Here is a 26,886-nt window from a genome sequence, read left to right on the forward strand (position 1 = left end):
AACCCACCACCACGTGGCGCTCGCCGTTCCCGCCAAAAGTAGGCCCAGGCGCAATGGCGGGAATCCCCCATTCGTTTTGGCGGGAATCTGCGGGGCGACCTTGTAAAATGTCCCCCACCGTCCCCGCTCCTCCCGACGAGCTGATCTCCGCCAAGATGGACGCGGCGGCGAGCAGCAGCTCCGCCAGTCGGGAGTGCGCCTCACGAAGCCCGGCGTCTGTCCCCGGTCGCTCGGCCGGCGCCGTCGACGGACCCTGCAGCGTGGGCAAGTCCTCTTCCTCACCCCCCGCCACCAGCGGCTCCGAGTCGTCCAGGTCTTCCTCGCGGTCAATCCCGTGGGTCCTACGGGTCTTCCTCGTCTCCATACTTGGAAGCCCGTTTCACTTCTGACGCCAGATGAAGTATTGGAAAATGACGGCAGGAAACTCCTTGACGGGAACACACTTCTTTTATTAAATCTTGACTTGTAACAATACAACGCGTGGCCTCTCTTCTTCACACCGCACTTCTCTTGACTCAGGATTCTGTGCTGCCGGCTCTCTGTGCCTCGTGTAGACTCCGCGCCTCGGCTACACTCCTCTCTCGCCTCGTGTAGACTCTGCGCCTCTGCTACACTCTCCTCTCTCGCCTCGTGTAGACTTTGCCTCTCTCTCGCTGGCTACACCGTATGCATACTCGGCTCGTGCAGACCGTTCTCTCTCGCTGGCTACACCGTATGCATACTCGGCTCGTGCAGACCGTTCTCTCTCGCTGGCTACACACTACACATTACTCAGCTCGTGTAGACCGTTCTATCTCGCTGGCTACACACTATACATTACTCAGCTCGTGTAGACCGTTCTATCTCGCTGGCTACACACTATACCTTACTCAGCTCGTGTAGACCTTTCTCTCTCGCTGGCTACACACTATACCTTACTCTCTTCTACTCTCCATTACTCTCCTCTCCGGGCTCTATCTCTACACCTTCGTCTTCATTCTTAGATGGTTCCACTTCTGCCCCTTGCTCCTCTGTGCATCACCTTATATACCCCTTCTTCCCGGGAGACGGAGCGGATGCGGACCTCAACGTCGGCACCGCTCCTCCGTTACCCAATCCCCACGCGCTATCCCCACGATCCGGTTCCGCTCAGCGCGTGTTTCCACTCTCCGACCAATCACACCGCGCTGCTACCCGATCACTCCCTCTGGGCGCGTCACCGGCACACAGCCAATCAGCAGCACTACCCCCACCCGCGCACTGACGCCTGCTCCTCCCCGTCAGCGCGCGTCACCACACACACACCCGTACATACGCGCTGGCACACGACATATACACCCAGCGCGTATCACCACTACACATATAACAAATACATGCTTCATACTCATCAGAATATTTATTCAGCCTTCCATATTTCGTGAGCCTTGGTCTTCATCCTCTGCTTCATGATGGTGGTAAGTGGTTTGGATTAAACTGCAGAGTAGTGAATGTTTTGCTCATAATTTGTCTATTAAATTGTAAATATATAGTTATTCAATGTTATTAAGTGTTAAGTCGGTCAATTTAACAGCACTACAAGTGTCCTGTCTGTAATTTCTCTAATGAATCCAAAAGGTTCAACCACATTGTTGTTGTGTTCCTACGACCTCGCACTGTACTAATTAACAGAAAACTGACAATTTTAGAGCAATTTCCACCAATCATATATTTGTGTGATACCTTATTCTTGAATATCCACAGCGGTTGTACAATCCTAAATGGCCCGAACGCTAACTATCTTCACTGTTTCGCAAATTACCTGTTACCTGAAATATCTTAATAGCTTGTGAAAACAACATCGTAATTAAGTCTCAAACATACAGCTTGCCCGTCTCCAGCTGGTCTGAGATGGGGGGGGGCAGTAGAACTCTTGTGTGGGTACCACCATAATAGTGATGTACTGCTAAGGAGAGTGAACTTGGGTTACCCAAAGGGACTTTGGCAGGGCACATCCCATCCTAGCACCGCAGTGGCAAGATGCTAACTCCCTCTCCTAGTGTGCAGGAGAGCGTGGGTTCAATCCCGACCCTGATGCCTGTTGTATATTCTCCCCACGTGGATTTTCCTCCGAGTCCTCCGGTTTTTCCCTTCCACATGTTGAAACATGTATTTAGAGTATTTGGCTGCTAAAACATTTCACGTGATAAGCCACTTAGTTGAGCTGTCATTTGTGGCCAGGTCGCTTCTGAAAATCTACATATCTCAGTGGGCCGTACCTGGTAAATACAAAGATTAGCTTCATTCAGTTCAGTCCTAGCACCGGTTCTGGACTACAGTGGGAGTGTTAAAAACTAATTGTAAGTTGTTTTGTTTGCTATTTGCTCAATGTCGTATTTTGTGTGTTGCGTGTAGGGATGTGATCCCTTTGCTCAGACGCAGCGCAGCAAGTTGCAAACTCGGCGAGCCAAGCTCAACCAGCAGATCAACAAGGAGATGAGGCTCCGAGCTGGCGCCGAGAACCTCTTACGGTGCGTGCGGAGAACTCTCACAAGCGGAGGCATTAAAGCCTATTTCACGTTACGTAACGAGACAATGAAACAGGGATCGCACCGGATACCCTGGCTCATCAAGCCTTTGTTTTGTGCCAGTTTCGTTGTAATGGATGCCGAGCGAATGTAGGGAGGGCACTGTCTCACAGTGCAGGGCACAAACATGGTCTGAAGTAGCATATTGAGTCCATGTTAATAGTTAATCCTGGAGACATTTGCCAGGTTTCTTGACTCTTGCTGGATTAGTCGCTTTGCTGTGTTTGTGCATGCACTGGTGGAGCTTGCAAGGTCTTACAGGTTTTCTCCTGATGATTATAACAATTGATTTAATCAAGCAAAGCCCTTTTACTGCGAGCTGAATCCAGTTCCTGCTACACACGTCTGCTAATTAGCATCCATTCACATTGACCATCTGTGTGATTTTTGGCGTATTGGCTCGTTTATGTGTTTTGTATGAATGTTGGTTATATGTCGCAGTCTTTGAAAGTGAGACTGCTAAAAATGTTGTATGATGCACTGAAGAAGTGGTACTAATGGTTTATTTTAAATCCACACATTTTTGCAAGTCTTTGTTATATGGAGGAGTTTTTAGGTCATGGAGGAAGAGATCTATAGCCAAATTCAGTGCGCCTCTTTTGGGGTTAAGCACAGTATCGTACGAATGCGTTTTCCTACACGGTGGTGTTTGAGGACACAGTGGCACACTTCACTCGACAAATTCGTCCATGTGGTGCTGTTGCACACTTGCTTGCGCACGAGGGTGTGAGTGTGTACAGGACAGCTTGCACGTGAGCGCATCTAGATGCGCAGAAAGTGCATCATTTAGTTGTCCGATTCATGATTTGTGCAGGATATGTTTGACAGCCGTCAGTTATTGCTATGAGATGGTTTAGGTGTTTCCCTTTTTCTATTATTTTACTCGTGGCTCACCGATCTTCTCATGCTTTTTTCACGGTCACATTCCACGTCTTGAGTACAGTTGGTACATACAAATGTCAAAGACTAAGTGGGTATAAAAAGTGAATTAATCATCTGCCATGATCTATTCATGTCCTTGTGAAGGCATCCTCATGCCGACACCACCCCCCGTGGTCTTGTGATATCGTTATCCATGTCGCTCCTGTACATGATCTGATCTTATCACTATTTATTTCGGGCGGTTGTCCTATTGGACGCGTTTTCTCCTTTGGCGACCATTCCATCACCAGTCCTATTCATTGGCCGTCAATCCTTATTGTGATGTGTTTTGCATAATCCTACTTATTATCCTTAACAGTATGATGTTTCTGATTTGCGTTTGTTTCTTGATCCATATATTTGTCTTTCTGTCTCTCGGTTTAATTCCGTGCATGCATTGCTGCAATACTTATTTTCCACATTTCAGCATTCATTCAATTATCTTAATCAGTGTCCACATTTCGGATCCATACCTCATAGCAATTGATATGCACTGAAAACTTTATTCTTCCTGCACATTGGTATTTTGAGTATTACAAAAAATGTATTCTCCCAAATGTACTCTATCGTGCTCTTAATAATCTCTCTTCCTTAATTAAGATCTAAATCCTTCAGTATTTTATGAACAGATGGTTAATAATAATTTGAAGGATGCTACTAGAAAGGTAGATTACTAGGCATAAAGTACTCTGTTTATTACAATGTGTCATCTACTTATAAATACGTGGTTATAGCTGTGATGATGGAAACAGGATAAGCTTCTTTTTTTCCTGGGAAGGAGTTTCATGGCATATAAACGTATGTTGGACTGGCTGATGTGCATTGTGTGTGCTTTGAGATGGCATTAACTTTGGATTACTCTGATCCAGTGTTTTGCGGACTACAGGAAGGCTGTTAGCATTTGCCACGTCTCACTTGTGGATCTCAACAGATGAGATTAGACGGACAGATCATCATGCTGCCCAAGCAATTTCACTTGATAACAGGTCAATTCTCCCATGTTAACAGTTTTAACCTAGATACATTATATGCTACATTGCACAGATGTGGATGAGGACTTCACTGTGATATATATGAAGATTGTATAGCCATTTATATCCCTATTGTGTCTAGATTTATGGTGTGATGCAAATAAACATGTTGAATTCTTTATGGGCAGTTGAGACTAAATTTATGGGAAAAACATCCCCAGAATGTGGCAACATTTGTTTTATTTTGGGTGCCATTTCATTAATCCTCCAGCATGAGGTGTCACTTCTCCATGCTGTATAAACAATTATTCTCGTATGTCCAGTACCCACCACTAACAGTGGGACTTAGCGGATAAAAGGAGCTGCCCGTGGTATACTGCGCTTTGAACCCGTCGACCTGAGTTCAATTCCAGGTCACAGATAAGAGTACTTAATTGAGAAAGTCACAAACCAAGATCCCCTCCCATATTGCCAGACTAATGCCCACTGGCGTTCCCTTGTGCCTCACCGACAGCTATCATCAGGAAGTCCCCTAGGCAACAAAACCATTACAGCAGAGCCTTGCAATCATTGATAGGAGATCTGACGTACATCTCTTGAGATCCTGAGGAATTTCAACACCCAATGAATGCAAACCCTTATTCCTTATCGTCACCCTTTTTCACCAACCCACACTGATCAGCATGGCCAAATATGTTGTCTTGCACACAAACTTGCCATAGGGCAGCCTTATCCAGCCTTGGATTGACAAATAGCTGAATAATACTATTTATTATTTGTATACTTATAGTGTTGTGTGTTGTGGGGTAAAGTATGGATACTCCCACCTCTTCCAAGACTTCTGGCCATTGTGGAAGAGTAGGCCAAATACCCAATAGAGGAGATCTCTGGAGCCTTTACCAGAGGGGCTGTATAGAGCACCCTGTATGGAGGCCCTTACAGTGGTCAGAAGTGGCATGAGCAAGAAATAGTGAAGCTTTCCAGCGGTGTGTGTTTCACATGATGTATCACGTTACTGGGTTCCCCTAACGTTCAGTAAATAAATAAAAAGCGTTGTGTCTCAAGTGTGTAAGGGGTTCACTGTGACCCCCTCTGTGTCTGTGGGAGATACGAGCCTACTGATGAGAACTCCTGTAACCGCAGCATCGCGAATCCATGCATAGTTCTGAGCCCTCCACCGCACAAGGTGGTGCACACTCATACTTCCACACTTTTTGGAGAATATCATCTGCGTGAGTTGCCCAGACAACGGTGCTGCAAGGTTGAGAGGAGTACAGTAATTGGGTTTCTGGTCTGCCTGTATGGGGTTTTGGCTGTTAACCCCATCTATCCATACGTTTTGTTGGTGTAATATGGTTTTCCCTACATGCAAAGTTATTGAATGGACGAGCCCACCCTTTTTACCCAACAAATTGAGCAGTGGGGCCGTTTCTGTTCGCCCACTTGGTGCCCATGGGTGGGATCCAGTGGACAGGCCGTGCCCAGCCCATTTAAACGTTCCGCAGCCAATGCACGATGGAGGTGGCGCGGTGGAGGGTGACGCAGTGCCTGGGACCCAGCCAGGAGCCTTCACAAACTCTTTGTTTAATTTTTTGTATAAAGATTTCTCCCACAGCCACTTTTGTGAACCCCCACTGAATGACGGGCAGCATAGGCTTTGTGTGCACGACAATATGCTCCCAGAGCACACTAGCCAATTGTGAAAGGCGTTCCACGTCCGCACTATTTGCTCTGCAGATAACTGTATGGAGAAAAGCCGTTTAAGTAAATGAATGCAGAAGAAATGTTCTGTATAGAGAGAGAATGAAAAACAGCTTGCTTACATGTTTTCATTGTGGAAAAGAGAAAAAACTGGTCACAAATAAAATAAAGAATCATTAACTTGTTATTTTCTACTCGCGATATGATTAATTCCTTTACAACATTAATCTTCATCACAAACATTCAAATCACAAGCAGACATCAAATAGACTCCAAGATTCCCATGATGACACTTTATAATTATCAGTCACTACAACCTGAAAAAATGTCTTCAATTGTGTTGACAAGAACCAAGTCACTTATTCAAAGAAAGCCTTGTCATTGTGTATTTCTTGTAAAGTTTAGAATAGCATCCGACCACATTTATCAATATTGATATTATCCATATGAAATCCATGAATCTTGGTAAAACCATGTCATCTGACTTTTAATGGGACGGTTACATTATTAATCTGGGTCAGGAGTCCAGACTGGTGTTCGCGATCACGGTGGTGTTGTTATCGGTGGTCATGGTGCTGGTAGGTATGTAGATTACAGGGTGGCGAGATGTTAACTACCTCGCCTAGTATACAGGAGGGCCTAGGTTTGATCCCGACCCTGGCGCCTATATATTTGGAGTTTCTCCCTGTGGTCATGTGTATTTTTCTCTGGGTCCTCCGGTTTTTCCCTCTACATTTAGAAATATACGTGTAGAGTAATTGGCTCCTATAAATTTCCACATGATAAGCCACTTTGTTGAGCTATCATTTGTGTCCAGGTCGTTTCAGTGGGCCTTACCTGATAAAATAAAAATAGTAATAGCAGTTATATGTTGAACTTATTTTGCATCGTACATAGCCAACCATGCTAATCCGAGGTGCAGTCTGAATTAAGTTTGGTAGTCACTGAGTTTATATTTCAATTAAGAGTGGCCACAAGGCTGGTGTTGTCTAACATCACAGAGACCCATAAATGTTTACCAAGTGCAGAGTGAAGTCAAAGAATTGCTCGTTATTACTTGCCATTGCAAGAGTTGCAAGAGTGGTGGCATAGTTAATCACACTCCCACATGTGTACGATCAATAGGGAGTGCTGCAAAATTCCCCATCGGCAAAAGCTTTGACCTGCCTTGGGAAACAAACACCGAGCTTCATGACTCACCCATGATTCTGTATTACAACAGAAGATCTCACAGGGCTTATATTCTCAGGGAGCCCTTCATTCTTTTTCACTTCTTTTGAAGTGCTTCTCTGAGTCAACCCGCTTATGATTGTCACTTGTTTTAAATACACATTTCCAGCTCACTAGGTTTTGTGGCCTGGAACAAATTAGACAGACCCGATTTTATTTTGCATCTGGTAATATGTTCAGGAGCTAAAGGGCTTCAGAAAATGGTAACTGCATCGCGCGCTTTCAGATGCACTTCTGCGGCCATCTGGAACACTCTTTCTTCTGACATTAGCCACTAGGAACTATGCACTTTTAAATCGAGATTGAAAACTCATTTCTTTCGAGCTGCTTTTTGTGTTTAGTTTGTTGCCCTTCCCCCATACATCCGATTAGCACGGTTGGCTACGTACGGTGCGAAAGAAGTTCAACATACATACTTGAGAGTTTGTGTAGTTTTGCTATTCCTTCGTTGAAGAAGTGCAGACTGCAGTGGTTTACTGTTGGGTCTATAGTTTGAGTTGCACAGCCACAGGCGCACTTTGGCTTGTCTTTAAATATTCAATCATGATAGAGATGTACACATCAGCCTTTTGATGTTCTGCTGCGGTTGATGGTTACACCAGTGTCTTCGAGGAATATTAAAGCCAGGAAGTTCGATGTCTGGGGTCTCGAATGAGATGGTTATTCTGGACGTCCGCATTGTTCTACTGTGTTTTCCAGCATTCTTCTGGATATGGGTGAGATTCTAGGATGGTGACAGCAGCGTGATCCCAGAAGGGGGATCGGGATTTGAGTTGGAGGTGAAATACATTGTTGAGGTCTTGGTTGGTGAGTCGGTTGTCGTTTGCAAGAAAACGTGTAAATGCCCTTGCAGTTTGTATATCTCTGGATATTTGGTGGCAGAATTTTCACCAGAAAAGGAAGCCATTCGATTTAATGTTTTGGTTATAATGCGCATCGTGTTATTCAATTGTGCATCTAGCCGTTTTTGTGTACGAGCTCCCAGACCAGGCTGCAGTGCAATATGATGCCACTTAGCATATCGATGAGAGGGTCGCAGTTCGCAGCACATCAGCTGAGGCACTCCAGGATCATTCCTGCAAGTGTGTGTAACAGGGAGATTCTTGATTTGTTTTTTTTTTACAGATGTCTGTTTTATGTGGGAATTGAAGGTTGAAATGTTTATTTTCCATGTTGTTTTGAAACTATGATTGTATTCATCTCATGAGACAAATTATCAAGTGGTAGATCACATGTCAGAGAATGACCTTGTAACTTAACATCATAGAGAGCTATGGGTGATGGCACTGCAATCAGCGTCTTATTGGCACTCCAGCATGAAATGTTTTTTTTCACATCTGGAAAGTGGCAAATTAAGCCAAAACATAACAAAAAACTGGGCTGAGACCATAAACTCACCACACGGGTATCTACCTCAGCATCTCACTGATGCCGGCTCAGTGCTTCCACACAGGGGCATTGTGGATGCCCAGAGCCACCCAGCTACATCTGGGCATTCACAAGTTTTACACAACATTGGAAAACAGTGATTACTAAAAACAGACCCGGCAGTGAAGAATACATTTTAACATTAGAGAATGATTTGTGTGCCCATATGGAATGCTGAGCTACACATGAATTGTTTTGCGACACGTGCCTGTTTAAACATTTATTGAGTACAAGGCCAGGATAACAGGTACGATAGTGTAATGGATTATTACTTGTGTACTACAATGTAACTCAGTACGACTTTGGTGATGAATAATTCAAGACATTTGTTAAATGTAAAACTAACAGCATCAGCTCACTCATGTAAGCGGGCTGTAACTGTTTGTTTTTTGTTGCAACGGGAGCTCATTTATCCACGAAATACATTTTGTAACGGCAGAGCGACCAACAACAACAAAGTCAAGGAAACGGTTGCGATCGAGCTCAGCTTCGTCAACTCCAAACTCCAGCTGCTCAAGGAGGAGCTGGCCGAGCTCAACAGCTCCATGGAGATCTACCAGAACGACAGGTGGGCAAGTGACGGGCAGCCGGCTCCACCTAGCCCAGGGGTCGGCAACCTACGGCTCCGGAGCCGCATGCGGCTCTTTACGGGCTGCTTCTTGACAATATGTACGTATGTACAGTATGTACTCAGATGCATTGCGGCTCTTGAAATACTGAATTTTGTACTGAATTGGAAAGAAATGGCTCTTCTTGTTATTTTGGTTGCCGACCCCTGACCTAGCCCAACAACAACAATAATTGCCATTCGCCACGAAGTGGCGGTGACATCACCAAGGCGCTTGTGCCAGGCTATGTGCACTTTAAATCCACGTGAAGTGTCAAACACCTGCTGGCAGGAGGTCACGGGAGAGACCCAGGCGCCATGGATTGACTAACATGACTGGCTGACGCACCAGCTGTGCGCCCTACTGTGTGCTAGCTTGCTGTGTTTTAACCACCCGGTGCTTTGCTCGTTGTTGTGAGCGTCGCTCCTCTGCCCTCCGTTATTGCTGGAGGGCATCTACCTCCAACTGCCGAGTAGCCTAAAACACTCACAGAAACAAGTGTACGTCATTTCATCCAGCTCCTCTCAGATGGGGAGGGCGGTGCAGTAAAACTGTTGTGTGGGGGGCACCATAAGAGTAATGTACTGCTAAGGAGAGTGAATTTTGGTTGCCCAAAGGGATTTTGGCAGTGCACAGCCCATCCCAGCGCCACGGTGGCGAGATGCTAACTCCCTCGCCCGGTGTGCAGGAAGTCGTGGGTTCGATCTCAATCCTGACGTTTGTATATTTGGAGTTTGCATGTTCTCCCCGTGGTCGCATGGATTTTTCTCCGGGTCCTCCGGTTTTTCCCTCCACATTTAGATACAATGTGTGTTTTGAGTATTTATCTGATACATTTCCACATGATAAGCCACTTTGTTCAGCTATCATTTGTGGCCATGTCGCTTCTGAAAAATAGCTATATAGCTCAGTGGGCCCTACCTGGTATAATAAAAAAAAAAAGTTAATAGTTTATTTATAGCTATACTTATCCACTTTTTTTCCCTAAATTATTAAGATAATACTATAGTTTATTTAGGAAAGCCTCACTATATCTCAAGACTCGATTTCAGACGGTCCTGCATTGGGATGATTGGTTATGACTCTTTTAATAAAGAGGGCTTTTCATGCAACAGAACACAGGGGTAACTAGGAAAAGCCCACAAATACAGAGGGACAGCACTAGAAGTTCCACATGGACAGGTGCACTGCTCACCATGTCTCATGCCATCTCCTGCAAGGACCCTAAATCACATTGTTTTTTATTGGGAACAGCATTGCAACGTGAATCCTTGTCACAGTCACGATTGAACTATTTCTTTATCACCATCAAATATACCATATATATGAATAATATTTTTTAAACATATATGTGAATCCGTAGGGGGAATCTGTGGGTAATGGGAAGAATCGTGGATCTGCTGAGTATGCATATAGCAAGGTTCGCCCATGACAGACTGACAGATCAAAAGGAGCTACACCACACGTCGTATACTTTTTAAATTATACACATAGAAGTCTAAATTATGTTACTATGGGGATTTGTGTTTCAATTTTGGATAACACTGAGCACATGATATTTATAGACTTGCGAAGCATCAGAATACTGTAATTGTAATTAGGGCCATCGGTCCAACGTAGATTTCATGTATTCAGTTGATTAATGTGATTCTCTTCACAGCAGCTGGATGTGTTGTTGCTGTTGTAATACATTGTGAGTATGTTTGCTGTGGATATGTGCCATGCTGTTTTGCTGTGACTATGTAACATTGTATCCATTTTATCTCCAGACAGCATGATTGTTAATGTAAAACGGTTTATAGAAAGAGAGTGTTATGTCAAATAAGTGTGACTGCTGAAATGTCATCATTATTAATTCAGCATTTTATACAGTACTCTGAGGATGTTACATTTGGCGGCAGGGTAGTGCAGTGGTAATTGTCCCTCACAGAAAGCAGGGCTTGGGTACGATTCTAAACTCGGGCACCTTTCCGTGTGGAGTTTATGTGTTCTTCCCCTGTTCTATAATGGGTTTCCTCCAGGTTCCTCAGTTCTGTGCCATAGCTGAAAGAAAAAATACAATGTAACTGGTATTGGCCAAACATCCCAATGTTTAAAAATTACCTGCAAATTACTCACTTGAGATTAAACATAGCAGCACCATCACCCCTATTTTAAAAAAATTGGCAGGGCCCTACAGAAAAAGATTATTGAAACTCGGGTTTTTCTGGATAAACAAGCATAATCATAATAATACATAAATGTGAGCATGTGTTTTTCTTGACAGTGAAGGCATCAGCGTCCCATTGATCCCGCTCGGCCTAAAGGAAACTAAAGAAGTTGACTTCTTAACACCTTTCAAGGTACGACTTGTCATTAAACATGGCAAAGCTGCACGACTAGAAATGGACGGCACTCTAGACGTGTAAATTATGATTATTGTCATCTTTTGCCTTTGGCACCTGTGACGTGAAAGCGCGGCATCGCCCTAGGTGAGTCAGCCTGAAATACGACACTGGGAGAAAATAAAATCTAACAAATGGATCTTGGGCACAGCTGTTAAAACACCACTGCTTCTACACAACAAATACAGTGTGCTGTGTCAACATGGGTAAATAAACATGTTTAAAGACAGTGTTCATTTTTTTATGAACCATGGGATTCTTAGTCTCACTGGGAATCGCACTTAAAGTTATAGGCTTCAAGAGTACGTAATGTTTCGTTTCTCAGCTAAAATTAAGGCTATTAAATAGGGTTTGAATGCAGGTGGCTGCCCTCGATTAAACTGGGTTTTGACGTCTCACGAGTTGATGTTTTCAGCCCAGTCACCAATGACCATCACATTACATTTGTGGCATTTTTTTCACTTTTAACTCTTGAGAAATAAAATATTGATTTGACTGTCCTGCAACACGAATCTCATAGCAAAGAGGGCAAAGATAGTTTGTAAGAAAAAAACATGACAGTTTACGTAAAAAAAAAACTGTTGAGGAGGGAGGTAGGGGGAATTTAAACTGAATCTTTGCAACAGATTCAAATCCTAAGAGAAACAAACCTTATAAATGGGTGGTACTACTGTAGGTAATGACGTTAATAGCATCATAATTATCAGTTGGGGGGGGAAATAAACTTGCTGAGCAGAATCTTGATTTGAAGCTTTCGTGACTGCAGGAATCCATACTCTTTGGTTCTTTCGGTAAAGTCATGGAGGTAGAAAAAAAAAATCTTGATTTGAAGCTTTCGTGACTGCAGGAATCCATACTCTTTGGTTCTTTCGGTAAGTCACGTAGGTAGAAATAAAACAAAATAAATCACGACGTTTCCATATCAACACAAGCCATGGTCTTCAGGTGAAAATCGCGACAGCCGCGATGTCTGCTGCGAGCAGGACGATGTCTACTGCCTTGAGGCTTGTGTTGCTATCGAAACGTCGTGATTTATTTTGTTTTATTTCTACCTACGTGACTTACCGAAAAAACCAAAGAGTGTAAAAAATAATATATCACGACGTTTCGATCGCAACAAAAGCGGTCGTCCTCAGGCAGAAAAAATAATCCAGCAGTGGAACTGCTGAACCAGGAAGAAACACAGCAAGAGAGCTGTTACAACAAGGTTATATATGTGGTGAAGGGCAAGCAGGCGGGGTCTGAGCTGGAAAGGAATTTGATCCCTGGACGCAAGCACGTCAGTTGTGTTAATGGGGAAGATTAGGGAGAGAGAGATTAGCATGAAATGAGCTTCCGTCGCCGCATAAGAGTAACGTCCCCGCATATGCGCACAACAGCAGTGTTAATGGGAGATTAGCACTATGTTGATGAGAGAGATTAGGCAGAGAGATTAGGGAGATTAGCAAGTTAATGTCATGTCTATGTGTAACACAAGCTGCGGCACTGCCAACTGTGCTGTGAGAGGCAAGCGCGTCAACGCAAGAGAGCCACCGCAACGGTGGTCGCGCCAGTGAGACACACAGCCCATCACACTGCCAGAACCATCGATACATCGAGATTAAGGGAGCAGAGTTGGCCATGTTAGTGAGACCCCAGCCCGTTAAGGCAGGCACCCAACAGGACAATGCAACTCAGACAGTCGGAGATAACAGCTAAAGGGCAGGGAGAGTGGAAGCACCACAGCAAGTTAGGACTTTGCTTGGTTAATAATGTCCTTCCAATGATTGCTCAACTTATACCCATCTTCTCGGTTGAAATTGTCTCTGTGTTTATATATCTGGATGGCTTCATGGACAAATCTTTGATGGTAGCCCGAAGGTTTGCAGAGTACCATGGTTTCGGGAAAAAACAATATCGTGCGAGCCAACTGCGTTATAAGAGCAGAAGTTTTCTAAACCCATAAAAAAAACACGATGAAAAATATAAAAAATATGATAGGTGTAAATTTAGGTGAGATTATAAAGATCTCTGTAAAATCATGTGTAGAATGAGATGAGAAATCAACACAACACAGAGTGATTGAAGACATAAGCAATAGGAGCATCATAGCAATAAACAGGAGGTTAGTGATTGGTAAATCACATATTTAAATGCTAGGTGTATCAAGAAAGTTGTCAATTAGTTGTAATTTATTACATATTGCCAGCTATGATGTATGTGTAGGGACTGGGTATGTCACTATGTGGTGTCGGGCCTGCGAGGCCACGGTGGATAGTATGTTGCCATTATGTGTAGCCCGGTTACTGGGCGCAGTACCAGCCCTAGCGGGGCTTGGGTGAGCGCTGGTCAGCGCAGAGGCACTGCGAGCAGTGCGCGGTGCGGGCTCCCGGTGAGGGAGCGAGAGGGAGCGTCAGCCAGCCAGGGTTACGTTGGGGCATGATACTCTGGGTCACCTGCCGACATGTGACCGGATGATATTGGTGGGGGGGCACCGGTGGAAGGGGGGCTGCTAGGTGGTCACGTGGTATGGCGGAGCACTCGGGAGCCTTGTGGAAAGAGCTGGAGAGATCGAGAAGGTGGGCGGGGCGAGAGGCAGAGCCAGCCCCAGCCCAGGCTGATATAACGGGGGCCCCATGTGGTGCTCAATGACTGTTGGTGAGTGAAGATCCACGTCGGGTTGAAGAAGCCTTTAGCCACGCGGTCCGAGACCCAACTCGTGGTCTGGACCGGGATAGCGGGACCGTGTCTAGTTCTGCCGTAGCGTGGTTAGATGGGCGTTTAACACCCGAGTGTAGGTTACGTTATGTTGTGTTGAGTTGATGTAATGAAGTGTTGCTCCCAAGACAACGTCTGCGACTCAGTTGGACTCACTACATATGGATCAGAAACATTGACACTTAACAAATAAATAGAACAAAATCAAACATTTGTACAAAATAGTAGAGAAAGATGCACGCATGAAAGTACACCAAGAGACAAAAGAGAAACACATGGATCAGGGAACAAATTCAAATGATAAAATGCACCTTACTTATCACTTTTACTACTTTATTTGTCATAGGGCAACTGACAATATGACCATTGGTGTGTCCTTTAGTGGAGTGTAAATAGCACGTGCACATTTTACTGTGGGAACATTGCTTTCCTTGGCATATTTGATACGAGAAACTTGGAAATATGGAACCAGAATGAATACCTAATACTAGATGGAGGAGAGCATTTTGGGGCTCAGCGGTGGTGAATTATTATCTTCCTCACCTGGCATGCAGGAGGTCATGGTTTAGATCCCGACCCTGATGCCATTATTTTTTGAGTTTGCATGTTCTCCCCGTGGTCACGTGGATTTTTCTCTGGGTCCTCTGGTTTTTCCCTCCACATTTATAAACATGCTTTGAGAGTATTTGGCTGCAATAAATTTCCATGTGATAAGCCACTTCGTTGAGCTATGATTTGTGGCCAGGTCGCTTCTGAAAAAGAACTAATAGCTCTATGGGCTTTACCTGGTATTTAAAAAAAATCTTCTTTTTTTTTGTAATTATTACAAACAGAGGCCCTGCAATGAGTAATTTTTTTTGCGATCAAAGAAAAAAATCAAGTCAAATCTTGAGATGTTGACTAAAACAGTTCTATGACCTGGCCGATGGAGCAAAGTGAATGTGTGCTTTAGTGATGTCAGCGGCAGTCACCTCTGGCCTCTCATTTTAATTTTTAGTTTAGATGTTCTTGTTTATTTTATCGTTGATATTTTCCGAAATTGTGTGGTTTTAACAATTGTGTACTTTTCAGGCATTTATTGAAGAGCATTATGGTGAATGTGGAGAAAAATATGAAGAGGAAATTAAGGATCTTCTGGAGCTCCGACAGGTAATAATTATATAACAATAATAATAACATTAAACTCAACACATTCATCAATAAAACATTGCCTTAAAAGTAATATATACAAGTGGAGACATTTCAGACAGTGCACATAACGTATTTGGCGTAAAGAAAGGCCATTACCATAAACGTCACCTATTTTATATTTATATATTCCTTTTAAGGCAGTGTTATTAATGAGTGAGTGTGTTATTTATGCTTGTGCACTACTGCCAATGCATAATAGTGTAGTGGGTTCAACTGAGTCGCACACTTAGACTCGGAGGCAGCGCATTAATTACTTCAACACAACGGGGTAACTTTCCCCTTAACACGACAACAACCGAGGGTGGTGACCACCCTGGCTAACTACACAGGTTACAAGGTAACTATCAACTTGACCGGAACCAACAGCAGACTGCCCGGGTCCACGTGCTTTAGGACTTGAAGATCGGAGATCATAGACGAAGGGACGGACAAGCCCAGCTCCCTCTCGGGACTCGGCTTATATTTTTCTCCAGCGTTGCCGACTCCGCCCCTGGCCACGCCCCTTTTCCAGAACCTCTACGAAGAACCTCGGTTTCATCACATGACCCTCACAGCCCCCTCTCGGGGGCCCCCTCTGTCATTCTAACCAGTCACGTGTCCTCCCGGGTCAACTAGGCTGTCATGGCCTTACCTGACCTTCCCTTCAGGTCGACACACACCGTGCCCTCTAGGGCCGGTACTGCACTTGCAGCATGGTGACATCCAGCGATGTCACTGCAATAGTATAACAATTATTTATTTACCCAGTAAAGCCAAAGTCCGAATACTTTTTCAGGATCGTCCTGCTACATTGCGATGTTTGGCCAACACCAGTTACACTTGTAGCTATAGGAAGAAACCACATCTCCGATTAGCACGGTTGGCTATGTATGGTGCGAAAGAAGTTCGACATATATCCATGCCGGAGAACGCAGCAGAAACCTATGCAGAACAGGCGGAGAACATACAAATTTCATACAGAAAGGCAACTGAGGTCAGGAATCAAACTCCGGTCCTTCTTGCTCTGAGGCACAAGTATAACTGCGGCGATCATTGGTTTAACCTTGCCGCCATTGCGCTCACGTCCGTCGTTACACGATGAAGGTGGGAGGTCTGATGCTAATGGGGGATCCCGTGGTTCACTCTGTTCTTTTATATTGTTGTTAAGATGGTGTGGTTATTATGGTTTCGTTGGTTTCCACCCTTCTCCCTGTTGGTTTGTACATTTGTATATAATGTAATTTTTGTACAGGTGGGTTGGGGTATTTATTTCTGTTCTTGTTACTGTTGAGGCATTTCACTTATTGTTCGTTGCGGGGGGAGTTGACAGCCGGGATGGCTAGATGCTACGAAGGGGGGGTTGATGTAGTGACATCGGGGATGTCATTGTATGGTGCCAGCCCGGAAGGGTCATGCCGTTCGATGTTCCTACATTGTGGACAGCACTGTGTGGGTGGCTGTGTATAATACCAGCTCTAGCGGGGCTTGGCGAGCACTGGGATAGTGTGGGCACCACGCACAGCGTGTGGTGGGGGCTCCCACGAGGGGGAGTGGGTGAGTGTCAGCCCAGGGGCAGGGTTGCCCCGGACCATGGCACTGGTTGACCCCGTAGACACGTGATCCGGAATGTCCACACAGGGGGCCCCAGGTGGGGGGACTCGTGGGTGATCACATGTCCGGAGAGAGCTCTTGAGAAGGATCGAGAGGGAACGAGAATGTTCGAGAACGCGGGCGGGGCCGAGGGCGGAGCGGCCCCGACCAGAGAGGGATATAAGGTGGGTCCCTGAGAGGGACCGGGGTCGCTGCATTCTACAAGCTGGAAGCTCTACGTCTCAAGCTGAAGCTCTCCGTCTTATGAGGCAACCACGTGGTCGGAAACCCGAGTGAGGGATTGACCCTTTGTAGCAGTAACTTGCTGTCGTCTGGAAAAGGGGCAGTTACCGCCTTTTGTGTTACGGTGTTACAAATTAAAGTGTTGCCTCTAAAAGGAACAACGTCTGCAACTCACTTGGACCCACTACACATCCATTAGAGGCCTCTGACATTCAAAATACTTTTTTCAGCTTAAGTACTTTACAGTGGTCACAGATTGAAGGAAGCCACAATACAGGCAACACGTCGCTGTGTAATGTTCGACGTATTGTGTCGTAGACCCTTGGCTGTGCTGTACCTGGGCGCGCAGGCGATGCGGACTCCACGAAGGAACGAGGTTGGCGTGGAGCTGCTGATGGAGTATTACAACCAGTTGTACTTTGTGGAGAACAGGTTCTGCCCACCGCACAGGCACAGCGGAGTCTTCTTCACGTGGTGAGTAACTGATTGCCATTGTTTACATCTCCGTGCCTTACACAACATCGTTGTCAATGTGCTGCTGATAATGACAGCGTTCTCGTGGCCCACCCTGTTCACACGAACCGTCAAAAGTAATGTCATCGGCCTTGGATACCGAACCTATCGTTTTCCATGAAGAATCATCATCGTTATGTTTGGGGCGCCATGTCGGCGAGATGTTAACTCCTTCGGCTCGTATGCAGGAGGTCGTGGGTTCGATCCTAAACCTGATACCTGTTGTATATTTTGGGTTTGCGTCTGGATCTCCCCATGGTCATGTGGATTTTTCTCTGGGTCTTCCAGTTTTTCCCTCCATATTTAGAAACATGTGTTTAGAGCATTTAGCTGCAATACATTTCCACATGATAAGCCACTTCGTTGAGCTATCATTTGTGCACAAGTCACTTCTGAAACAGAGCTATATAGCTCAGCAAGCCTTACCTGGTAAAATAAAAAAAATAGTTGAGTTTTTTTGTTTAGTTTACCCAGCAATGCCTCACTTCAGTCTCAGTACTCTCAGTCACATTTGAGGGTGATGATTGCTATGTATTTCCTCAACAATTGAGTAAAATATAACACTTTTAGTTGCATATACAATTTGCTTGCGGTGAGTTAGAATTATTAATCGGTAACAATACTGTCAGGCATTGACGGTTGTGACACTGCCATGCACCACCTTGCACACCGCATGCAGGTATGACTCGCTGACCGGGATGCCAGCGTGCCAGCGAACGCTCGCGTTTGAGCGAGGCAGCGTGCTCTTCAACGTCGGCGCCCTCTACACGCAGATCGGGGCGCGGCAGGACCGCACCGCGCACGATGGCCTCCACAGTGCCATCGACGCCTTCCAAAAAGCGGCCGGTTAGTGTTTCGCGAACCATTTTTTAAAATCTCGCTATAAAACAAATTAGTTTACTTCCTATAAAAATGTTGTTGGATAATCGCAAGTCAAAATGTAATTGTTATGAACCCTTTCCCGTTCCGAGACATCTGCAATTTGCAGGGTGAGTCCTGTTCGCCTATGAATTTCGGAACGCGAAAGTGGCTCGGCATTAATTTTATTTGGAGAGGCGTAGCACTGTTGTTTTTATAAACATTGTACTCGCTGCAGAAAACTGTAGTGACACGGCAGTACTCTAAGATAGCTGGTACCAAACTGTGCCAGACGCCCTCCCTCGGTACCAATAAAGTTATTTTATTTTTTATTCTGGTGTCGTTTTGATGATGTACACATACATGTATGTCATTGGAACAGGAAAGGGTTAATAATAATTTCAACTTGTAATGCGTCGCCGCACAGTATTCACTCACTCTCGAAGAGAGAGACTCATGGTGAACTGGTGCCAAAAATTGCCCAAGGTCTGCGATCTTCTCTATATTAAGGCATTATTAATGAGTGATTACATTTGGGAAAAAATCGGAGTAGCCGGAGTAAACCTGTGCGTGTGATAGGGAAACAGTCTATCCCATACCGAAGGAAGAGTTGGAGTCCACAATTTTTGCTATACTGCCTTCTCCTTGCAAGTCGAGGTATGGCACCCATGGGAAGTAAGTTTAACAATTTGTGTGATCCACTACCCCTCACTTCCATAGTGTTTTGTTGCAGTCGTGCACCATCACTGCCCGTAAATTTGTAATGGCCTCATCGCGAGTAACTGACTCAATGTGGCCACAAAAAGGTCGGAAAATTAACTGATTATGTTCTATTGCGTATGGCAATATGTTGAGCTAAATTGAAATGTCAAGGTCTGCTAGCCACGAGAAGGCTTCCGCAGAGAGTTTGTGTAGTTTTGCTATTCCTCCCTTGAAGTAGTGTAAATTACAGTGGTTTACTAGATGGTCCATAGTTAGAGTTGCATGGCCACAGTCGCATTACTGTGGCTTGTCTTTAATTTTCTATTTATGAAGGAGATGTGCGCATCGGCCTGCTGATGTTCTGATGCAGTTGACACTTATACCAATTTCTTTGAGGAATGTCAAAGGCAGGAGGTGTGCTGTTTGGACTACAAACTAAATACAAAATGCATTTCTAAAGAAATTAGTTTTCAATCTAGATTTTAAAAGTAAATAGCCCCAGTCACTTGCTAACATCAGAAGGAAGAGCATTCCAGATGGCAGCAGAAGCACATCTGAAAGCTCGTAATGCGGTAACCATCTATTAACAATGTTCTTGAAGTTTGTGTCCTGTGCAGCAAGGGCTATGCCATCTACATGGATGAACTTGCGAGATATTATAGATACATGGCAGGTCACGTATATGTTAAATAGTGAGAGTACCTGAGGGATACCATTGTTTACGATTTTCTTGTGGCTGTGTTCAATAGCAAGGTTTACCCTAAAGGTACAGGTGCTGAGCATCACGTTGATTTGGTGTCCAGTAGCTCAGCATCTGATGGTTTTGGCCATCTTCAGCAGCAGAGCATAGATGTCAATCGTTGCCATCCCGTTTTCTATTCATGCTGGAAACCAGCTTCTTTTGAGGGTGGTGAATGCAACAATCTGTTCGCAGCAGCTACAACCAGTTCGAAATCTAACTTGTTCAGCAGGCAGTTGTGGGTCAATATTGGGGGAAAGTCTGACAAGTACGGCACATTCCATTGGTTTGGAGGTGGAGGACGAGAGGGATATTGGCCGGAAGCGGGAGGGCGAGTATTGCTGTTTTCTCGGTTTTAGGATGGCGATAAATGGATTAGTTTAGTAAAGGGTAAAAACAAATGACACATTCTACATCTGCTCCTATATTTTATATGCTGAAGAAATAAGTTTGTTTTCATATCCTGATTTACATTTGTTTTGCATTTGAGCTTTCCCCCCATAACCTTGGCTTATTGAGAGTTAACTGTACCATATGTAGATAAGCTTTTTCAGTAAATTTTCAAATAAACGTTAATATATCTAAAGTAAACTCATATTTATTTACTTGTTGCCATGGTACGCGATGAAATAATTATTTTGACAGTTTAAGATAAAAAAAAATCGTCCTGTGTGTATGTTATATATTGTGGTATATGTTGTAAGTTATTTAATAGAAAAAATATAATCAATACAGCAAATGTTATTTTTCCCAGGTGATTAAACAAACGGCCAATAAATAAGTGCTCTTGGCTGCCTTAAAGCCGATAGCAAAACTGATAAACGAAATCTGGCACATGAGGCGCAGAAAGTCAATTACAGCACAGGCCCCCCTTAGCCCCTTCATGGTATGAAATGACAAGGGATGCGAGGGAGTGAAAATGAAAAGGAATGGCATCGTACCACAGCAATGAGTGGACATTGAATAAAGTGGAATGTTTTTCTCAGCTCTTGGACAATACATATATTTCTATAGTCACGAGTAAGTTAAGTTACATCATTAAAATATGTAGTTTTCAAGGGAGACTGATGCATTATGGTTAAAACTGAGAACTTCTCGCTAGCAAACACAAGACGCGAATTATACAAATATGTTGTGAGTTGTGTTAAGCGCGACTGCCCCGTGTCTTCGCATCCGACTGCACAGGTGCATTCAACTACCTAAAGGAAAACTTCACGCATGCACCCACCCTGGACATGAGCCCGGCCTCGCTCACGATGCTCGTGCGCCTCATGGCTGCACAGGTGCAGGAGTGCGTCTTCGAGCGTTTCCTGCTGCAGGGGTTGCATAACGACGTCCCTGCATTGATCAACATCGCACAGGAGGCCACCAGGGTTAGAAACAGCACCCACATCCTCTATCGCCTTCCTCCCAATTCTACCGTAATATTGCCACATCGATCCTTTTCATCTCCACTCCTATGTCTAATAAATCTTTTATCATAATTAATCATCATTATCAGCAGCAGCTGTGATCTATCCACAGCCGTACATCAGCCATCATCCTTTATAGCCATGGTGCATCCTTGCTGTCCAAGCCCACTTATCTTAACAGTCAATGTAATGTTTCTAATATGCATTTGTTCTCTGATCCATGGATTCCCTTGCTGTTTCCCTGCGTAATTCCAAGGATGCATCTCTTCTTCCTTAAGGCTTTTCACGACTGAATCTAACATCGACCTCCATTTCACTCAGACTGCTTCGAGCATCATCAGGAAAATATTGTATCTCGGGACTGTTTTCAAATGTTTCGGTTTAATCCCAAAATCAGGAACACATGCCTAATGAGCCATAAATATTGTATCCACTTTTAAAAAGAATTTACCTGTGATATTGAAAAAAACTGTTCCATTTAAAATGTAATTTGCAATTAATATTGTCATTTGAAAAATACACAGTTCAATGTAGAGTAATTTTCTAATGTGCATGTGTTACATTTGTTGGCTGCCCAGGTGGGAGTGAGCGGTAGTGTAGTGGTTATTGTGCGGTGCTATAAACCCGGCGATCCAAGTTCAATTGATGCTCATGACGAATATCTGAACTGGTCCTGGGCCTCCCCTAGGTCGACTCGGCCTCAAATGAGTACCTGGTGCCATGAATAAACATCACCACTTGGGAGAAAAAGGTGGTCGGGCGTGGTGCTGGCCACCCACCTCCTCGTGTGCCGTTCCAGCCTTCATAGGTGCTCTCTAACAACACTTAACCCCACCAGTCTGTTAAAGCTACATGGGGGATCTTTGTATTTGTTTTTTTTGGTGCGCAGGTGTCGGACGTCTACAATGTGACTCACCAGACCATGGACCAGACGGCGATCACGGACTACGTACCTGTGTCATGGCGCACCATGGTGCGGGTGAAGAGCTTGCACTTCCTCGCTCTGTCCCACCACTACGTGGCACTGGCGCTGCTGGAGCACTCACGTGCGTTACACATCCACACGTTGTCACCCACAGTTCTCTTGAACTGAGATACTGGTGATAAGTACTTCTTTTGCACCATACATAACCAACCATGCTAATCGTAAGTGCGGGGAAAGGACAACAAACTAAACACAAAAAGCAGTTCTGAGTAAATTAGTTTTCAATCTAGATTTGAAAGTGCATAGCTCCAGTGGCTTCCTAATATCGGAAGCAAGAGTATTCCCATAACTACTCTTTGGTTCTTTCGGTAAAGTCGTGTAGTTATAATATAAAATAAATCACGATGTTTCGATTGCAACACAAGCAATCATCATCAGTTGGGAAAACCACAGCAAGAAAATTTTTTTTCTGAAGTGGAAGAGAGATGCCGTGGTAAGAGGTTATATAGGTAAGAAAGGGGGGGGAGGGGCAAGGGGGGAGAGAGAGGGGGGTGTGGGGTAGGAGGAGGGGAGCGCTGCGTGAGCGCTAGGAGAAGTGGGATGCCGAGAGAGCTGGGGATGCGGGGGGGAAGTTAACTCGGAAAAATAGACTAGTATCCGGCAGATATGATAGACAACTACCATAAAGCAGTTAGGGCTTTACCTGGTTAATAACATCCTTTCAATAATTGCTCAATTTGTATCCATCTTCTCGGTTTAAGTTATGTCTATGTTTATATATCTGGATGGCTTCATAAACAAACCGTTGATAGTAGCCAGAAGTTTTGCACAGTACCTTGGTCTCGGAAAACACAATATCATGTGAGCCCACAGCGTTATAACAATGATCAGCTATGGCAGAGGTATTTGTTCTGCCGTGTTTCAAATCTGCCTTGTGTTCGCGGACACGGTCCGAGACATGTCGTTTCGTTTCCCCGATGTAACTGCTGCCGCAGGTACAACTCGGTTTGAAAACTCCAGGATATTGCTTGTCAGGAATGACATCCTTCACAAATGGGATTAGATCACGGATTTTGTGTACTGTATTGAATCAGACCTGGATCTTGTGTTTGTTTAAGATTTTGGAAATCTTTTTGGTAACACCTGGTTTTGATTGCTTTTTCAGGGGGGTTGTTTCTCCATAGTTGGAGAAACAGCTTTGCGAATAATGCGGTCCGAGTTCCCATTCATCTTGAGGGCCTGGTGTACGTGTTCCAGCTCACTGGCTAGGTGGTGTTGGTCGGAAATGCAGTGGGCCCTATGGTGTAGTGTTTTCATAAGGGAATTCTTCTGTGCTGGATGGTGGTGGGAATCAGGTTTCAGATAGGAATCTGTGTGGATGGATTTCCTGTAGACAGAGTGTCCCAACGATCCGTCAGGTGTCTTCTCAAACAAAACATCCAGGAACGGTAGCTTACCATCCTTCTCCACTTCCTTGGTGAATTTGATGGATGGGTGTATGGAATTGATGTGGTTGAGAAATTGGTTCAAAGCTGGCAGGCCATGTGGCCAAATGACGAAAGTGTCATCAACATATCTCTTCCACAAGGAAGGACGTGGGGTGGATGTCTGGATGGCATCTGTTTCAAATTTCTCCATGAAAACATTCGCTATCACTGGTGATAAGGGGGGACCCATGGGGGTACCTTCATTTTGTTTGTAGAAAGTACCATTCCAGGTGAAGTAAGTGTTGGTAAGCCAGTGTCTAATCAGGGTAGGTACATCAGGGTTCAGTCCATGTTGGACTAAGTCTTCAATTATTGCTAAGGTGTCAGGTACAGGAACCTTGGTGAACAGAGAAACTACATCAAAATCCGTCATTCCTGACATGCAATATCCTGGAGTTTACAAACTGAATTGTACTTGCGGCAGCAGTTACATCGGGGAAACGAAACGACATGTCTCGGACCATGTCTGCGAACACAAGGCAGATTTGAAACACGGCAGAACCAATACCTCTGCAGTAGCTGACCATTGTTATAATGCTGTGGGCTCACATGATATTGTGTTTTCCGAGACCAAGGTACTCTGCAAACCTTCGGGCTACTATCAAAGGTTTGTTCATGAAGCCGTCCAGATATATTAACAATGACGTAACTTAAACCGAGAAGATGGATACAAATTGAGCAATCATTGGAAGCATGTTATTAACCAGGTAAAACCCTATCTGATTTATGGTTGTTGTTTATCATATCTGCCGGATACTAGTCTATTTTTCCAAGTTAACTCCCCCCCCCCCCGCATCCCCAGCTCTCTCGGCGTTGCGTCCCCTCTCCTAGTGCTCACGCAGCGCTCCCCTCCCCCTACTCCACACCCCCCTCTCTCTCCCCCCTTGCCCCTCCCCCCCCTTTCTTACCGATATAACCTCTTACCACGGCATCTCTCTCCCACTTCAGCAAAAAAATTCTTGCTGTGGTTTTCCCACCTGATGATGATTGGTTGTGTTGCAATCGAAACGTCGTGATTTATTTTATTTTATACCTACGTGACTTTACTGAAAGAACCAAAGAGTATGGATTCCTGCAGTCACGAAAGCTTCAAATCTAGATTCCCATACTTGTCAATCCCTTATCAGTGCCTACCTGTTTACAGACCAATTCAGACCTTATTGGTCACCCAATGCCCTTATAAATCTCAACGTTCATGCTACAAAGTCCCATCACAAGAGAGAAACACAAACAAATAGACAAACATACTCTTAGTTCTTTCGGTAAAGTCACGTAGGTAAAAAATTAAATAAAATTAATAAAAAAAAATAAAAAATAAAAATCACAACGTTTCGGAGGCAACACAAGCTTCCGTCTTCAGGTGAAACTTTCACAGCAAAATGTCTGTATCAAGCGAAGAGAAGTCCCAAGAGGTACGACCTTATATAGTGGTTAAGGGGGGAGGAGCCAGGAAGGGCCGCGGGGGAGGAGGAGTTGTGAAGTGGTCAAGTACTGCTTTTTGTTATGCTGCTGGGTGGGTAAATTAATTAAATACGATTAAGCCGCATTTTGTTATGCTGCTGGAGGATACTGTTAAACGCTGGGGATGTTGACACTCGGTAGAGTAAAATAGTGCCTGTCAGATAAGATGGTCCAAAAATGTGTAGTTAAATCTTTTTTGCATGGTTGATAACATCTTTCCAATGATTACTAAGTTTGTACCCATCATCACGGTTGAAATTATGTCTGTGTTTGTATATCTGAATGGCTTCGTGTACAAATCTTTGATGGTAGCCAGAGGGTTTGCAGAGCACCTTAGTCTCGGAGAAAACAATATGAGAGCCCACCGCGTTGTAGCAATTATCGGCAACGGCGGAAGACTCAATTTTGCCGTGTTTCAAATCTGACTTGTGCTCGCGGACACGATCAGAGACATGACGTTTCGTTTCCCCAATGTAACAGTCACCACAGCTGCAACTCAGTTTATAGTCTCCAGGGTATTGCAAGTCAGACAAACGGAATGTTGCCCGTATTAAAACGGCTGTACGCCATACGGACCTGAACTCAATTTTCCTGTGCAAGAATACAGATCAACCATATGGGTTGACAGGTATGCATGCCAGACGGCCGCAGAAGCGCATCTGAAAGCGTGCAATGCAGTGACCGTCTTTGTTTGATGGTTAGCCATTGTCATCAGTAATATTCCATCCACTGTGTTGTTCCTAAAACCTCTGATCATTCACTTCTCCATATTTTCGCAGTGGCTTTTGTCTAACGATTGAACAAAGTCTGTTACTGCATTGCGCGTTTTCAGATGCGCAGCCATCTGGAACACTCTTCCTTGTGATATTAGGAAGCCACTTCAGCGATGCCACTTTTAAATTTAGATTTAAAACTAATTTCTTAAGCACTGCTTTTTGTGTTTAGTTTGTTGTCCTTTCCCTCGCACCTCCGATTAGCATGGATGGCTACGTACTGTGCGAAAGACGTTCAACTTACATAGGTAGAATGTCTGCCCTCTACAAGCCAGTGAGCCCAGGCGTTTAACTGTGTAAAGTTTCAAGCTAGGTTGAGGCCTTGTTTTTATTTTCACAGGGACTATAACAGAGGTTAACTTTGAGTTCCTGCTTTTCTTTTATCCATGTAATTAATTCAGGGGTCACAACAGGGGTTGAGCTGACAGGGGAATCACTCTTAAGGGCAGAGTCTCAGGTCCGGCCTCGAGCACTATTTCAGCTTCTCTCCCACAACCACAGCCAGCATTTGACTGTAAGAACAAGTTGAA

General features: G+C 44.5%; 1 protein-coding gene across 1 annotated transcript in view; it reads left to right on the forward strand.

Annotated features, from left to right (window-relative positions):
- The window catches only part of LOC144723369 (rhophilin-2-like), a 57,216-nt gene that overhangs the window by 12,648 nt on the left and 17,682 nt on the right, over positions 1-26,886 (forward strand). The window contains exons 2-9 of the mRNA XM_078602113.1: positions 2,371-2,486; positions 9,234-9,362; positions 11,669-11,744; positions 15,555-15,632; positions 17,836-17,960; positions 18,679-18,845; positions 21,484-21,671; positions 22,600-22,756. Of these exons, the coding sequence (XP_078458239.1) occupies positions 2,371-2,486; positions 9,234-9,362; positions 11,669-11,744; positions 15,555-15,632; positions 17,836-17,960; positions 18,679-18,845; positions 21,484-21,671; positions 22,600-22,756 (1,036 nt within the window). The remainder of the gene's footprint in view (positions 1-2,370; positions 2,487-9,233; positions 9,363-11,668; positions 11,745-15,554; positions 15,633-17,835; positions 17,961-18,678; positions 18,846-21,483; positions 21,672-22,599; positions 22,757-26,886) is intronic.

Source organism: Lampetra planeri, chromosome 17 (genome assembly GCF_965212315.1).
Source record: "Lampetra planeri chromosome 17, kcLamPlan1.2.h2, whole genome shotgun sequence".
Lineage (NCBI taxonomy): Eukaryota > Metazoa > Chordata > Hyperoartia > Petromyzontiformes > Petromyzontidae > Lampetra > Lampetra planeri.